Source organism: Aquarana catesbeiana, linkage group LG04, assembly GCF_042186555.1.
Source record: "Aquarana catesbeiana isolate 2022-GZ linkage group LG04, ASM4218655v1, whole genome shotgun sequence".
Classification (NCBI taxonomy): Eukaryota; Metazoa; Chordata; class Amphibia; order Anura; family Ranidae; genus Aquarana; species Aquarana catesbeiana.
Genome location: NC_133327.1, coordinates 197,003,652 through 197,021,081, shown reverse-complemented (window position 1 = coordinate 197,021,081; position 17,430 = coordinate 197,003,652). Strand labels below are relative to the sequence as shown.

At 40.6% G+C, this 17,430-nt stretch overlaps 1 protein-coding gene across 1 annotated transcript in view; it reads right to left on the bottom strand.

Annotated features, from left to right (window-relative positions):
* LEKR1 (leucine, glutamate and lysine rich 1) overlaps nt 1-17,430 on the bottom strand; it is a 283,385-nt gene that overhangs the window by 253,641 nt on the left and 12,314 nt on the right. Inside the window, exons 2-3 of the mRNA XM_073626080.1 lie at nt 16,506-16,586; nt 13,248-13,462 (exon numbers count right to left, since the gene is read on the bottom strand). Of these exons, the coding sequence (XP_073482181.1) occupies nt 13,248-13,462; nt 16,506-16,553 (263 nt within the window). The 5' untranslated portion in view covers nt 16,554-16,586. The remainder of the gene's footprint in view (nt 1-13,247; nt 13,463-16,505; nt 16,587-17,430) is intronic.

The following is a 17,430-nucleotide window of genomic DNA, read 5'->3' as shown; positions in this document are numbered from 1 at the left end:
GTGGAGCATCCTGAAAACGGAAGGTGGAGGAGTGCAAGGTCTCTAACATCCACCAGCTCCGTGATGTCGTCATGGAGGAGTGGAAGGGGACTCCAGTGGTAACCTGTGAATCTCTGGTGAACTCCATGCCCAAGAGGTTTAAGGCAATGCTGGAAAATAATGGTGGTCACACAAAACATTGACACTTTGATCCCAATTTGGACATTTTCACTTAGGGGTGTACTCACTTTTGTTGCCAGCGGTTTAGACATTAATGGCTGTGTGTTGAGTTATTTTGAGGGGACAGAAAATTTACACTGTTATGCCCCGTACACACGGTCGGATTTTCCGACGGAAAATGTGTGATAGGACCATGTTGTCGGAAACTCCGACCGTGTGTAGGCTCCATCACACATTTTCCATCAGATTTTCCAACACACAAAGTTTGAGAGCAGGATATAAAATTTTCCGACAACAAAATCCGTTGTCGAAAATTCCGATCGTGTGTACACAAAGTGCCACGCATGCTCAGAATAAATAAAGAGATGAAAGCTATTGGCCACTGCCCCGTTTATAGTCCCGACGTATGTGTTTTACGTCACCGCGTTCAGAACGATCGGATTTTCCGACAACTTTGTGTGACCGTGTGTATGCAAGACAAGTTTGAGCCAACATCCGTCGGAAAAAATCCTAGGATTTTGTTGTCGGAATGTCCGAACAAAGTCCGACCGTGTGTACGGGGCATTGTACAAGCTGTACACTCACTACTTTACATTGTAGAAAAGTGTCATTTCTTCAGTGTTGTCACATGAAAACATATAATAAAATATTTACAAAAATGTGAGGGGTGTACTCACTTTTGTGAGATACTGTATATTTACAATGCAAGATTGTTTTCATGGTCTGTTGCATTATTGACTATTCTACTAGGTCATTCAATGGACTAGGCTGGATTTACTTTTAGATTTTTTGGTCAACTTAAAGCTGAACACGGCGCTCGCTCGCGGCGCTCTGTCCGTACTCACCTCCGAGGCCTTGACAGTGAGCTTCCTGTACTGAATATACTTGGGTATGTGTGTTATCTCTCTTGTATATTTTTTGATGTTACAGATTGGTCTATGATGCAGACAATGTGTTTAATACATATGATCTCTAATTATTTCAAATTTATATCTCATTATGTAGTGTAATTCCTCCTACAAGTTTCTCCTGATGAAGGGACTCTATAGGCAGTCCCGAAACGCGTAGGCCCAGGTGGAAGACTACACGAATATACATTCGAATTTTACATCAGTATATTCATTTTTTACATCATTCTATTGTTTTTTGAATGAACTGTATTAGACTTTTTCTACTTGTATTTTTGTATATTTGTATGAATAAAATTGTTTTTTACTACTTCGTTGCCTTTAAAGTCCCACCTATCTTTTTAGGGGTTAGTTTTTCTTCTCTTTATAGCAGGGATGGTGGCAACTCCTATGACCTATTTGGATGGTATTCTCCTTTTTATATTAAAGCTGAACACCAGGCACAAAAAAGTTCATCATCACTGTGCTTTTTATAGCCGCTGTAGAGAGCATAGCTGTGGGAGGGGCTCAGCAGGTACCACCCACTACAGGCTGCCTTCAAAACCCTACAGGAGGGGGCAGAGACAAGACCAGTCACCCTGCACAAGGTGAGAGCGCAGCAGTGATGGGTCTTTTTTACAGGAAGCTCTTGCACAGAGGTGACCTTTCACACTGGATTACTGCACAGATCTGGAAGAAATCCATAAAGCACACCAAGATTCAAGGAAGAATACACATGGCTCTTTATTTAGATAATATTTGCTTATCTGGAAGTTCTTGGGAACTCCCAAGAAAACCATTTAGCAAAGACCACTGGTGTTGAAGGGACTTAAAGTTTTACTATGTTTTTAATTAAAACTAGAAACAGGTTATAATTACCTGCTCTGTGCAGTGGTATTGCACAGAGTGGTCCTGATCCTCCTCTTCGGGGTCCCCGGCGCCGATCTTGGCTCCTCCTCTTCTTTTGATGGACTACCATAGCCAGCCACTTGCTATGGGGAGAGTGTAGTCTGCGCGCTCCCGACCTGTGTGTCTATGGAGCCGTGCACCATAGACTTACACAGCGGGACTTAGGCCCACCCCCAATTCCTCTTTACTGTATCCGATTGACAATGGCTCCTGCTGCTGCTCGAATGCTGTGTAAAGAGGAAAAGAAGGGAGAATAGATGCAGCTGTGCACAGATCTCTTCTCCCCTCTTTTCCCCTTCACACCAAAAAAGGGGGGGGGGGACAGAGAAACTGAAAAAGTTTTTTACCTTAATGCAAAAAATGCATCAAGGTAAAAAAAAGTTTTTAGGTTTAGTAACACTTTAATAGCTACCTTAATATGGTGCTCAGCAAGTTATATATCAGATCAGTGAAGATATTCTCAGATATTTAAGGGCACATGGGATGACTTGGAGAAAATATAAACACAATTAGGGAACAGTAGCACAAATTGTATCATTAGATGCGCTGCAGGCAAACCAACTGTGTTTGCGATCTGCGTTTGGGGTGTCGTTAGGAATACATTGACTTCCGCAGCTATATTTCAACTGTTTGTTTAGTAGTTTGCCTGAAACTCAGCTTTAATAAAAGTCGAAAAACACAGCCATAGACAGTACCACAATGTTTTCACTGCTTTCCTTTTTCAGTAATCATTGTTCAGTAGGGATGAGTGAATCTGAATGGGTTTGATTGCCAGTGGTTTAGCAAATCCAATTTGAAATTCAGCAAATCGCATTAAAGTCTATGAAGGGCAAATCCTGTTAGTAACTCCTGTTTTTAGAGCTAATAGGCAAACTACTGTCCATGTACCAATGCAAGAATGTTTCTTAAAAAAAAAAGAAAAAAATACAGCAGGGAAAGGGTCTTTTCTGGCGGCTTTGTGGGCAACACTGAAAATAGGCAAATCCTTTAAATTGAACTTTAGACATGAAAAATAAAAAACGCATATCCTTCTACAGTGTGTATTTGCCTCTATCCAAAGCACCAATATGTAAATTTTTCTCTGCTGTCTCTACCCTCTGCTATCTGAGTCGCTCCTAATGGGTTGAGCCGACACAACAGAATCCCAGTGACAGCCCCCCCACCCCCAGCACACAGTAGGCCATTGACAGCCGTAATTGTGGATGCTTCTCTTTGAGCCTGTGTACAGGGGGATTGTGTCCCTTCCCTCCACTCATGTCTCAGATTACACACAGCTCTGTGCTCTAGCTGTGTAGTGTGAGACTTCAAATCTGCTTTTTTTTTTTTTCTTAGAGCTTACTCTAACTATCCTGATCACCAATATCAACAGGAATGAAAATCAGTATAAATCCAAAATTTTAAGATGCCACAAGAAGTTAAATCTTCCAATGAAAATAATTGCTTCAGCTGTTGAAGAGGGATTTCCTTCAAATTGATAAGATCTCCTTTCACTTTTTTTGAGTTTACAAAATAGACACAGTTGGTAAAGAACAAACTGAAAACACTCTTCTACTCTATTCAAACTAAAAAAAGTTTTGACTTTATATATACTCTAACACAAAATAAAAGGCCTATCAACATAAAATAAACAAGCAATGCACCCTTAGGCTGGATTCACACCTATGCATTTTTAGTGCTTTTTGCATTTTGCAGATTTGCACTACAGAACGTGTTCTATAGGAAACCATGTTAAATGGACTGTAGTGCAAATCTGCAAAATGCAAAAAGCACTAAAACTGCATAGGTATGAATCCAGCCTTAAAGTGGAAAGCCTTGCAGAAAAAAATAAAAAAAAGTTTCCTATTGACGAAACAGCACCTGAAAGTTATCACCTTAAAGCAAGGACAAAAACCCCTTAAAGTAAAACTTTAGGCAAAACTTTTTTTTATTTTGGATAGAATAAGTGAGGGTTATGACCTCTGTAAGATTTCTTTTCGCCATCTGTGTCCCATTGTGGATATTTCCCTTCACTTCCTGTCCCAAAGCTAAACAGGAAGTGAGAGGAAATCCCTGTAAATCAAGGGAATACTGAGGGGACCCCCAGGTCTCCAGAACTAGTGTACCCATCAGTGTTGGACGTATAGGGGTAGAAGAAGTAGCCATGTTGACTGGGACCCCTGTATGCCTCGATAGGAGGGGCAGCAAGGGCGGCTGAGATCCAGCTCCCCATTCCTCGGCCGAACTGTAAATCGGCACTGCGGGAGCTTGTCACACTGATTACACCTAAAGCGCAGTACCAGGCAGGAAGAGCAGGTAAAGGACTGCCGATTTTTAAAAGGCTATGTGTGTGTGCATGTATGTATGTGTGTGCGCATGTATGTATGTGTGTGCACATGTATGTGTGTGTGCGCATGTACGTATGTGTGTGCGCGTATGTGTGTGTGTGCATGTATGTATGTGTGTGCGCGTGCATATGTGTGTGCATGTATGTGTGTGCATATGTGTGTGTGTTTATATATGTGTATGTATGTGTGTGTATGCGTACATGTGTGCACATTTTATATATGCGCTTTTAATTCTGACACCCTATATGTGTACAATCCGAACAGATTTTGTTTACTTGCTTGTTCATAGTACCAGCAAAAAAACGCTGTTCCTCTGAAAAGAGGCATTTGACAGCCGGTAAAGAGGCAATATGTTGCCTCCTGAACGCCTGTTTTAACCCCTTAAATTCATCATCGCTATGCTGCAACTGCGTGCAATGCACACAGCTGCAGAGTGGTTGCAGTGCAGCTCCATTCACCTTGGGGTGTACTTCAAGGGTGCCCTGACTGGAAAAAGATTGAGAAACACTGGCACAGAGGAACCGATCTCTCAATTTTCCTCCTGCAGTCGCTGAATGCCTGCAGGAGGGAGAGGAGGAGAAGCAGGGGGGAAATGGAGAAATCGATTCCTTTATATGCAGCCACCCATTTGCGACCAGGCCCTGGCGCTCCGCCACTGGGCTTGGAGGAAAGGGCCCTGTCCGGGGGTCAGGGGGGCCCTTCATGGTTTCTTGCATCAGGGCCCTGAATGTTCTAGTTATACCACTGGTACCCATTAGAAGGTTTCGCCTCTATTACTTTTCTGGGGACAACCCACAATTTGGGTAATTTCTTTTCACTGTCAATGAAAATGATAAACAGGACAAATAGAGAGGGGGAATCTCCATAACGGTGGCACAGACAGCAATAAAAAAATTACAGGTTTTCTAATCCCTCTCCACTCTATTCAAAACTAAAAAAAAAAAAAGTTTTGCCTAGCTTAGAATCAAGTACACAATTCTTGGCATAACGTCATCTTTCACATTATACAAAAAAATTGGTCTAACTTTACTCTTTAGTTTTTTTTTTTTCATTGAAGTGTATTTTTTCCCCAAAAATTGTTTTTGAAAGACCGCTGCGCAAATACAGTGTGACATAAAATATTGCAACGACTGTCATTTTATTCTCTAGGGTCTCTGCTAAAAAATATATATAATATTTGGGGGTTCTAAGTAATTTTCTAGCAAAAGATACTGATTTTAACTTGTAAGCAACAAATGTCAGAAAAAGGCTTAGACTTAGTCTAAACTGCCCTCATTTGCAGACCGAAGTTCATCGCTTTGATCTAAAATAATTAAATGATACAAAGTTGCTTTTTTTTCTCTCAGCGATGAGCAATTTTGTGATAAACCTTGCCAGCTTTTTTTGACAGCTCTGAGCAGAGAACGGCTCTGCACTTGTTACATGAATCATGGAAATGCCAGATTAGGATCATGAGGGGGGTTGAATCGAGATCACAATTTTTTTAACAATTAACCACTTGCCGACCGCCGATGTACGTCCCTTTTTTGAGGACAGATATCGTTGTTATGGCAACAGCTAGCTGCCATAACCCCGGTATCCCCGTTTTCGGCCAGCTACAAGATAAAAGTGGTCTCTGCGGCAGATTCGCCACAAGATCACCTTTATCGGTGGTGGGAGAGGGGCCCCCCTGTCTCCTGCCGCGATCCGGTGCCCTCCGCCGCTTACCGGAGCCATCGGCAGCGGTGGAGGCGATCGCGTCTGTTCCCTAGCTGTGCATGGAGACAAGTGAGGGGAAGATGGCCCCCAACCCGTCTCAATGACACTGCAGGGCGGAAGCAACGTCATAACGTCACTTCCGCCCATACCTCTTAAAGCCACATTTTTTCAATGTCATTTTTTCAAATGACATTTTTTTTTTTTATTGCATTTAAGTCCAAATATGAGGACTTTTTGACCCCAGATCTCATATTTAAGAGCACCTATCATGCTTTTTTCTATTACAAATGTTTACATTCCTTGTAATAGGAATAAAAGTGACCCAAATATTTTTTTTTTTTTAAAAAAAACAGTGTAAAAATAAATAAAATAAAATAAAATAAAATAAATAAGAAAAAAAAAAGTTTTTTTAAACGCCCCGTCCCGACGAGCCTGCGCGCAGAAGCGAACGCATATGTGAGTAGCGCCCACATATGAAAACGGTGGTCAAACCACACGTGTGAGGTATCGCCGTGATCGTTAGAGCGAGAGCAATAAATCTAGCCCTAGACTTCCTCTGTAACACAAAACATGCAACCTGTAGAATTTTTTTAATGTCGCCTATGGAGATTTTTCACAATATAAAAAAAAAAAAAAAATTGGGCTAACTTTACTTATTTTTACTTTACTTATTTTTTATTTTTTCCAAAAAAAGTGTGCGCTCGTAAGACCGCTGCGCAAATACTGTATTAAAAAAAGTATTGCAATGACCGCCATTTTATTCTCTAGGGTGTTAGAAAAAAAAACAATATATAATGTTTGGGGGTTCTAAGTAATTTTCTAGCAAAAAAAAAAAAAACTGTTTTAAACATGTAAACACCTAAATTCCAAAACGAGTCTGGTCTTTAAGTGGTTAATCGTGCAGGTCTAAGTTATACTTTAATAATAAAAACAAAGAAGAACACAGAAACACATAGTTTGTTTGCCCAAAGAGCTAGCAATCAGAATTAAAGTAGTTTCTTACTGACCCTACTCTTTCTCTATTCAGTTTGTCAGCTCTCCCTTTGAATTACAGCAGCTAACAATACACTGACACTATGGCTGCTCTATACCCCCCCCCCCCCCCCCCCCCCCATTTTATAACAGTGGAGCTGGCTTACCTTAAAGCCAATTATTTGGTCTTTCTAAGCCTGCTGGACATTATCCTGAGTCGAATCCGCACAAAAAATTAAAATTTGCCAGGACGGTGAATCTAAATGCTGAAGGATTCACCTCAAACCTATAGTAGCAGTGAAACTCAACCTCAACCCTAGTGTTCAAGAATCATGACATTTTTTATTATACCATGAGATGGCTCACTGTTATGGAAAAAAATCAAAAAATTGTAAACTGTTTTGGAAATGGCAAGATCATTCAGTAGATAGTGTTAGCTGATCAACAACTGCAGTAACACCTCTAATTATGGTAACTTAACATGGCAAGCACTCTCAATCACTAAAAAATGTTTAATGTCTCTCATTAATTGTATGTCTTGATAAAGAAGGCTTTCATTATACAACTGAGCAGTAGGGATGAAAGAATCTGTCCGGGTTTGTTTGCACACCATTTGCAAATCTTGCTAGCAGTTTAAAAACTTTGCGGTGGCCCCCATTGATGTCTATGGGGGGGCTGATCATGTTAATCAAGTCTGGCCATTTGTAAGGCTACTAAGCTGGCTATTGTTAAACAAAAGGCATGGAAAGCTGATCATTGTCATTGGGAACATGTACCAATGCCTAAATTTGAATAAAATTAATTTAAAAAAAACTGTATCTTTTCCTACACAGAATTGTCACCAGTTCCTGCGCTATAGGTTGTTACTCTTTTCTGCTGGTGAACCTGAAAAGTTTTCAGCCAAAAGTTTGTGCTTCACAAACTTCACAAATCCTGGGTATTTGCCACAAGCCTGTGGTAGCAGCAAACCCAAAATACTACTGAGCAATGTATAGAGGTGATCAATTAAATCTGTTAAGTATATATATCATTAGCTAAGGTTTATGTATTAAATAGTAACAAACCAAAGGATTGCCGTTTTCAAATAAACCACATTCATTCACAAATATAAATCTATCAGATGGGAAATTTTAGTGGATGTGTGTAGGAATGCTTCCCAAAAGACAAGCATTCTTATTGCATTCATCTTCAAGCCAGAAAACGAGCACTTCTATTTTGCACCTTACAAAAGCAGTTAGGTTCCAAGCCGCATAACTAAGCATATAAACATCTCTATCCATATGAAGGAAGTGTAGATGTATAGAAGAGAAACAAATAATTTCCTTTAGACCCTCAGGTGCTCTGACAGAGTGTCAAGGAATCTGCCTTCCTGCATTAGGAGTAGTCTTTTCACAACATTCTCACCCCCCCCCCCCCCCCCCCAGTGTTCCCCAACACATATCATGCTGCCCCCCAACTTGCACTGTTGTAAAATTGATTGCTTTGATTTGAACTTTTTTTGGTATTATTCTATTCATGGTGTATGTATTTGCTGTTTCCCTCATAGTTACCATGAGGTTGTGGAAAGAGAATTGGAAAGGTGGAGAACACAAAGATGAGTGCGTTTTAATATGCATCAATGCACAGCCCAGAATACCATGGAAGAGATGCCGCTGATATCATGAAGAGCTAAGAGCTGCCTTAGTAAATTAATGATATATTAAGTTATATATATTAAATTATATATTAAGTAGAACAATTGTAGAATTGTTTATACATCTGTATAGATCTGTGTTAAACAAAAAAACAGACTCTTTTCCAAAATGCTACAAAGCTTATTTGTAAACTCCAGTGTGCTTTTACCTTCATATTAACAATAGTGAACATCACCGGACTGACCTTCGAAATGCAAACCAGCACCACCTGCTTTCGCGGCTGCTCAGATGATGGCACCCACCTCCACATCTGGTGCAGTTGCCCACTAGCCCAATGGTTTTGGACTGAAATCTTCCGCAACCTCTCCACCTTTAGATCCTGACCCAGCCACGGCCTTACTGAACAAAAAACTCCTCGATGTGACCCGATTACAATTTAAACTTCTCCTGAAGGTTACAAAGGCCGCAAAGCAAACAATCACAAAGGCTTGGAAAACCTCCAATCTCAATTTCTCAGAAACCAGAAATAGAGTAACTAGGGCCATGATACACACCAAGGTTGAAGTGGTCCTTCTTGACAGGATCAAAAAGTATCCACATTTTTGAAAACCTGGGGTTGATCATGACCTGCCTGTTGACTTCTATAACTCCTTGCTTTCCCCCTAAATGGCCTCAACCCCCCCCCCCCCCCTCCATTAGCCTCAACTTAACTTCTGACAGCTAACGGGTAATGGCTCCCTAATCTCCCTTCATATCCCCCTTCCTCTCCCATCCTACCCTCGTGGGTCCCCCTTATTAGCATTGTCCCGCCTGTTTGTCGAGAACTGATGTGACACCAGCCACACAATGTTTACCTCATTAGCCCCCACACCTAACGGTACTTGGCTACTACCCTTCCCCCTCTTCCTCCTATTCCTAGGTCCTCCAAACTCTAATTTTCCCCATTGTCCCAGACAGCATCTACCAGCACAAAACCTAAATTACCCTTAAGTCACAATATATCATTGAACACTTGTGTCACTTTGCATGCGCGCATACTGCGCCACCCTCCAATCCTTATTTATGTACTTACATTTATGTTTTGTTAGTGTGGGCTGCGTCCCAGTCATTGTACTATAATGTTACATACTTTGCCCTACCCCTTGTTCCTAGGGGATGACTCACTTTTACCTCTTTACCATGTAAACTTTGTTCCTTTCCTCAATAAAAAATGTTTTGAACCACGAATTGCAAACCAGCTGATTTCCTTCACTCGAGATGCCCAATAAGCTCTTCTACAGTCAGTTCTAAATATACATAAAAACGAATAGGCGATGAGCAGCTTAAGTGATTATTCTAGCAAAAAAGGGCTAACAGCCTTACTACTTGATGACAGTAAGGCTTGCCCCCTGTTATTGCAAATTAATCTACACCAGGGGTCTCAAACTGGTGGCCCTCCAGCTGTTACGAAACTACAAGTCCCATCATGCCTCTGCCTGTGGGAGTCATGCTTGTTAACTGTCAGCCTTGCAATGCCTCATGGGACTTGTAGTTTCGCAAAAGCTGGAGGAGGCCCCTGATCTACATAAACTTGTTACTGGGAAAGTCAATGATTTAAGCATACTGGGTAAATTGAAGGTCTGGAACTAAATGTATTCTTAGTTACAAAAATAGGATTTTTCTACTTACTATGAAATCCTTTTTTTGTACTCAATTGAGGGACACAGGAATTCAGATACTGTCAGGTTATACTTCTGCCTAAAAAAAAAGGACACTGGGACACAAAAAAATGCTGGCCTGTCCTCATCCAGCCTAAATGCCTCAGGGATGTGCCCCATGTCCCTCAATTGACAACAAGAAATAGATTTTATCTTGAGTACAAAATTCCTACTTTCTTTCATGTCCATTAAGGAATATAGAAATTCAGACAGGGTTGAGATGTCCAAAGGCAATCCAACTGGGGGGGAGGGAAAACAGAAACAATTGCTAACAAGCCCGAGGAGAGAATTTAGGACTGCCTTCAGCCCACGAGCTGCCAGGGGGACTAAACCCTGAATCTAAACCAGATGAGGCTCAGCTGCATAACAATAAAGGAACCTGCCAACATGACCAGAGGGAGGACACAGAGAACCAACATGATGCTCAAGACCTAAGAAGGTCAAGACCCGATGGAATGACTCCAAGTGACTCCAAATGACTCCAAGTGGATTGAGCCGGAACTAATGAGAAGGTAATCAACCAAAACCCCACTAAAAATAGGTGAAACCATAACTAATTCCCGAAAAGGAACAGAAGACCACAACATGTGGTCACCTGAAAAAAAGGTGGACAGCCCCTAAAAGAAGTGATCCCAAGAAGGAACCTAGAACCAGACAGTTCCAGGTGATGAAGACCAGCATTAAATGTTTGAGAGCGCTATCACTAATAAGGTTGCATGACTTGACAACAAGGTGAGATTTACTAATGAAACCCTGATTTGGCAAATGCACAAAGGGGTGTGAAGTACCTCTAGAAACCCCAGAGAATTCAGGTATTCAATCCCATGAAGTCGATATAACTGAAGGGATAGAATGTATAGGAAGAACCCCCAAAAGGGCAGGCAAGGATGAAGGAGAGACCCTAACCCCAGACTGGTAAGATAAGGATCACCAGATAAAACCGAAGATGAAGCTACATATCCTCTCCAACACCCAAGGTGTCCAGGGAGCTGCCCAGATAAATCCTATGCACTATTAAGGGCTTTATATGTCCCAAGGTCAGGGGATTTTTCTGAGGGAAAAAATGGTAGACGGATGTGGCACAGCTCCAGACACTGATGTGACACATGGACTGGAGCAAAGGGCCCAAGTATTGGGAGCCTAAGGAGACTAGGAAAGGTCCATTAATTTGTGCAGTAGAAAAGGGTGAATAAAAAGGAGTAACTGATGGGGGCACAAAAGGCAAAGAATTATCTTGTGAGCCTAAGGGAATGCCCTCTGCTAGAGAGGCAAACTAACCAAGGATTTGCCAGGGTTCAAAGCCAGCCCCTGAATTTGTAGAATAGGGGGTGCACCATCATGCAGAAGGTTTATCATCTAAGAGCTTAGCTGCTCTCTGACTTTGAGCTCTATGGGCTGTCTGAGGTCAGGCTCTGAAAGCCTGGGGGCAACTACTGCAGAAATAGATGAAGGAGAAGTTTGAGGCTCAGCCTATGCACACCTCCTACATTGAGGAAGGCACACTCTCTGGCCTCCCATGACATTTCTGATAGCACTATTAGGTACAGAACCAAAGAAACAACATCCCTCGACAGCCATATGAATCAGGTTTTCTATGCATCTGCATGAACTGACCCATGCAGGACACAAGTTCAGATGCTTGTAACAAACCATACCAACTGAATCATAAGGCTCCATACATCTGTTCCATACCATTAAAATTAGGTCTACCTGGGCAGTGGAGAGATCCTATTTGAGGGATAAAGCCCATACTGCTGCCGTTTGACAGACCAATATTACTGCCAACACAGGGTCGAAGGCAGAGCCAGCCAGATCAAACTGGAATTTAAAGAGGCATTTCCACTGTCTGTGCAACTGTAGGTGCTCTGAAGACCCAAGGCTGAAGACAGTAGGCTGACCCTCCAAATGCAGGGTAGTACACACTGCTTTAGAGATAGTCACAGTGACTGGTGACCCAGCCAGTTCTTGCCCTGGGAAGGTCATAAAAAGACTCTACAAGGATGGAGCTGGAGTGCCCTGAGTTGCTGTGGAGGCCTCTAATGACAGGAAGGGGACTCTTCCTCACAAAATAGAGCTGTGGGAGACTATGATGAGATAGACCCTATAACTTCATAAATGTAAACGTGCGGCACTATTTACTTATCAACACCCAATTATAAAATAAAACTATGTATATAATAGGTAGAGTAGAAATGTTTGTGAAAGTGCATGAAGTTACACTCCACCCAGCTAGTGGCGTTAACGCTCATTTCCTGAGTCTTAAGCCTCTCTGCGGTGAAATCAAGGGGTAGTGAGAAATTTTAAGGGTGACCAGTGGTGCAATAGTGACATAGCTCCTGTATCTCAAGAATCCAGAGACAGGGTCAAGTAAAGAAACCCATAGCAACTAGAAAAATCAAATCAACTGCTTCCATAAGTCAGAAACTGTTAATGAAAAGAATCCACTTTGACTACACCCACATAATGTATTTGTATGAATTCTGGAATGCATCAACATGTCACTCTAAATTATTTCAAATCAATTTCCAATGAAATATCGTTCGGAAAACAGGATTATAAATGGTGAAGTACAATTGCACATGGTGGCTGAATTCAGTATATCAATTAATACATTACTCACACAACACTAAATATCAGTCAATAAAACAATATTGAACTAGTGTTTAATTCCCTTTGCCATGTGCTCGGCATTGTGCCATAGAAGATCCAGTGACCTTTTCTCACACAGACACACAGACACACAATAGCTTTTGCAAGATTGAGACTTTGTGACTACTATATATTAGCCTGGAAGGGATGGGTGGTAAAAAGATTTAATTAACAAACTTGCATGTATTCAGCTGTAAGCTCCAACTGACAGTCTGCTCTTGGCAGGCTACGGAACTGATATTTTTCCACATTTTTGCTTTGAACTACAATAATGAGTGTGTTCAAATTAAAAAATAAAAATGAAGAGCGTGTTCTGACCTTTGGGTTTTGGATTTGCTGTCAGCCTTGCTTTGTTCATGCTCTTGGCTGAGAGAATGAAGTTCTTCTTGAAGGCGTTTCTCGCGCTCCACACTTGTCTGATAGAACTGCAGTTCTTTTTCCAAGGCCTTCACTTTGTCTTCCAAAAGCTTGAACTCATGCAGTATTAGATAACTGACACCACAGTATTTGCAGACAGTCTCATCCCGTGGCATCTGAGTGACAGAGAAAGGAATGAATAGTCAAAACATCCCAGTTGTCAGCAGGGCAAAACTGTAGAGGTAATTATATATTATCCAGCATAATAAATAAACAATGGAAGGAATGAAGGACAAAGTGCATATTACAGTAATTCATTGTAACCAATCAGATTTCAACATACTGAAGCCATGCTAGTGTAAGATAGATTCTAGAAAGTTGCTACGAGTACTGCATGCTCTCTTATTAAATATGCTTATGTTTCATTTCAGACTTGCCTTGCCATAGTGTAGTAGTACCTGGGTGACCATGAATTTTGGGTAAGGCCAATGAATGAAGGATGATGGTGGATTAATGATTTTTTGCATTCTTTGGGGAAATGGGGAAATGGGGGGGGGGGGGGGGTCTTTCAACACCATTTCTGAATCCTCCAACGATTTAATTACTATTAGAAAAACAGTAGATAAAATAATAGATAAAGATACACAGCAAGCCTAAAATGTTTAGGAAATACAATAAGCTAAGATCATCCATACTGAAGTAGCTCAGATGCACAAAATATCATTCAGCCTGGTTCACTGTGTATTGTATCACTTTAGGTCTATCTTTATTTTACAACAAAAATAGAAGAGAAACTTTTCAATTAGAGAAACTTCTGTAACATAAGAGGTCTTTTGTTGTGAAGCTGTTTGTTCCAGTCTTTGCTTATGGAGACATTCTAAAATGCCTCTGGTCCCTGGGATGAACCTGCATTTATGGCCAAACTATTTTTGTTATTTACTTGCCTTTTGTTAATGGAAAATACAAAATGTACCCGGGAACGATGGATATATGATCTACTATTCCGAAAACGCAAAAGATGAATGCCGCGGGATTAAACATGAAAACCATTGTTGACTTTATTGAAAATAGGGGACAACATGAGCTGTTATGAGAGGTTATCATTAGAGGAACACAGTGTTCATGCGCTGCCACTTTTTTAAATAAGTACACTTCTACTGAACTGTCCGTTCCAGAATATATAATCCGATGCACTGATCCAAAAGCTAAAATTAATGTTAACACTGTGCGGTCTTTTCTTAAAAAGTTCACCAGTTTTCTCGCTGTGTTTCTTGTTACATTTGAAGAGTCAATGACATATATATATTAGGGTGGCCCAAAAGTTCGTTTTTATTCTCAGTTTCAGGCATGTATCCCTTTAAATGATATGCAGTTCAACCCTAATAAACAGGTTCTACAAAGTTGAAAAAAAAAAAAAGTTATTAAACATCTGAGAGTGAACCCTGGGGATCAAGCTCAAACCCTCAGAGTGAACAAAAGTGGTATTGCACGTTATATTTTAATATTGTATATGAAAAAGCATGGAACTCAACAATCCTTATCTGAAGAAAACAATACCAGTTCCATGACTGGAGGATTCTTTATAGCCACACATTTGCTCAACCCTGGAGTTTGTGTAGCCTTAAAAACAAACACTTTATAGAATATCAGAGATGAACATTAAGAAAGCTTCAACCTTATTATCAATGAGGAAAATGCTTAAATCTAAGAAATAGACCATGAAACCAAGCAACGGAGCTTGGCATAATCAAAAAAAGTGGGCGTCCCGCCAATCATAGTTGTAAATTAACCATAGGAAAACAACGTTCACTGGAAAATCAGAAATTTTGTGAAAAAAAAAAAGGAAAATGGCAAGTAAAGCTAGCCTGGGCAGAAGTCACCAAAATAAAGATGTCGGGATTTGTTTCACAAAATACACTTACCTTTTGAACCACTTGTCACAATAACAACACGTTTTGAACTGTATATTAGTATATCCTTCTAGTAATTAGAATTTCTTTTTTCATTAAAAAAATATGCAGAACTAAATGCACGAGAAATGAGGGAAGAGAATCATTAACCATGCTGATAGAAATTTTAAACTTGGTGGGCCCGTAGCAATCAATAAAGTTTCATCCTTTAGGTTCAGAACAATGTAAAGTGAATATTTCCTTTGCCCATTCAGTGCAAACCAAGAGTATCACTTAATTGCTGCCCTGCCCAGCTGAACATACCTTCCCTTCACTCTTCTGCCATTGAAACAGGCATAACTACCACTTTCAGGTATCGGCATACTAACTTCCCTTCTTACTGCATGACAGCACTGGTTCTTGAATACAGGTTAAAGAAGCACCCAGCACTATCACATAGGGGCAAGAAGTAAGTCCTCAGCCATGATAAGGATATAGGGCTTCCTCCCTTTGTTTGTGGCAGCCATACAAAGCGGAGGGCAGAGAAAAGAAGATAATTCAAAGTAGCTGGGAAGAGCGGCAGTAAGTGGAACCTCTTGCTTTGCAAGCTGATAAAAAAAAAGCACAGGCTGGTAGGTCTTCAGGTTACCTTTGATGCGTATGTCTAACAAGCAGAAAAAGCACAAAGAGATAGGGTATCTCAAATGGGGGTGAATAAGAATATGGAAACCCTAATGAGTAGAAATTTGACCCTTAAAGCCCAATTTAACCCCCAGTTTAAATCAGCTACATGGAATCCAGGTGCATCAAAACAAAGGATGTGCAAAGCCGTGAAGTTGATTTTTCTCTAAATCAGCCACAGGCAAAGTAGAGACACCTGCGCCCTGACACCAGCTGCAGAGTGGGGAAGAAGTGGGCTCACTGTGGAGGTCCCACATGTCCCTTACATAGCCAGATCTATACCTCTGCAAATCAGCAAAGCTCATGCTCACTGCTGATTAGAGCTCCGGGTCTGATTCAGTAGGGGTGTGCTACATGCCTGAAAAGGAGAAAGAAAGCAGTGCTTTCCCCACAGAGAGCAAGCACCCCACTCTGAAGCTGCTGGCATGGAGCAGGTTTTTCTACTCAGACTGTGGCTGCTTTCTAAAGAAATCAAACTGTAAGATTTTTCACACCATTTGTTTTGATGCATCTGGAATGTATTTATCCGATTTAAACTCAGGGCTTAATTGGGCTTTAACTCTAATCTTTAATCTTTTAACTGTTAAAAAGTAAAAGGCAGGATTAAAAGAATGTATAGCTAAAACAGAAATGCCCTTTAATGTATTACCATCTGAATTTCCTCTGGTAATGGATGCACAGGCGTATGTTTTTCCATGCTGTCAAATTATTCTTCAAGTGAACCTGCAATCTAGAGACAAAACACTCAGGTTAGAATTGTAGGCAGAATCAAGCAGATTGAAATTTGTTTTTTTAAAACTCACTCTTCTATTCTTATGAAACCAGATTACTTTGCCAATGTCTGAAAAAAATATCAATGTATATACAATAAAATAAAGATTATATATAGAAATACAGAATGGGCAACTGCTGAAATACTGGGGCACGGACAGAATGCGCAATTACAAAGCTAAACGATCAACAAACAAACATGCAACATGGCACAATTACACAATCATTTTTTATATACTGTACATGCATGTCTATCTTTTTATTATTATTAAACAATGTCTTGCATCTTCATAAGTAATTAGGATCCCTCCTGGTAAGTGTGCCTGCATTGCTGTATGATTACAGGAGGCCGATTTTAAGGTGCCTATACTAGTTCTATGTAAAATGCATTTATGTATTTTTATTGAATACATAACTGGTAACTAGTTGTAGCCAATAAGAAAGTTGGATGTAACCCACATCCAGCATCTGCACTGCATCTGGTGAACAACAAAAGTAAACAGAACCTGCAGAGTCAGCACCCTCAGAAAGTACCACAACATAGTAAAGGCTTTGCTAAGCGCTTATGTGTGTCAAACTATTTGGTTTTGCATCCAGACCAGATGTATTGGACTGCTGGTGTTAGGAACACACACAGTACTTCCTTTTAATACCAACCCATACAGTCTTATGCTGCATAAAATGCATGATTTATATTGGTTGCCTCTTGTTTTCTTTATATTTCTCTCAATGTCTACAGACAGCTTATAACACGGCAGATATCTTTGTGGTATAAAACCAGATTTCTTTAAATGGAAACAAGC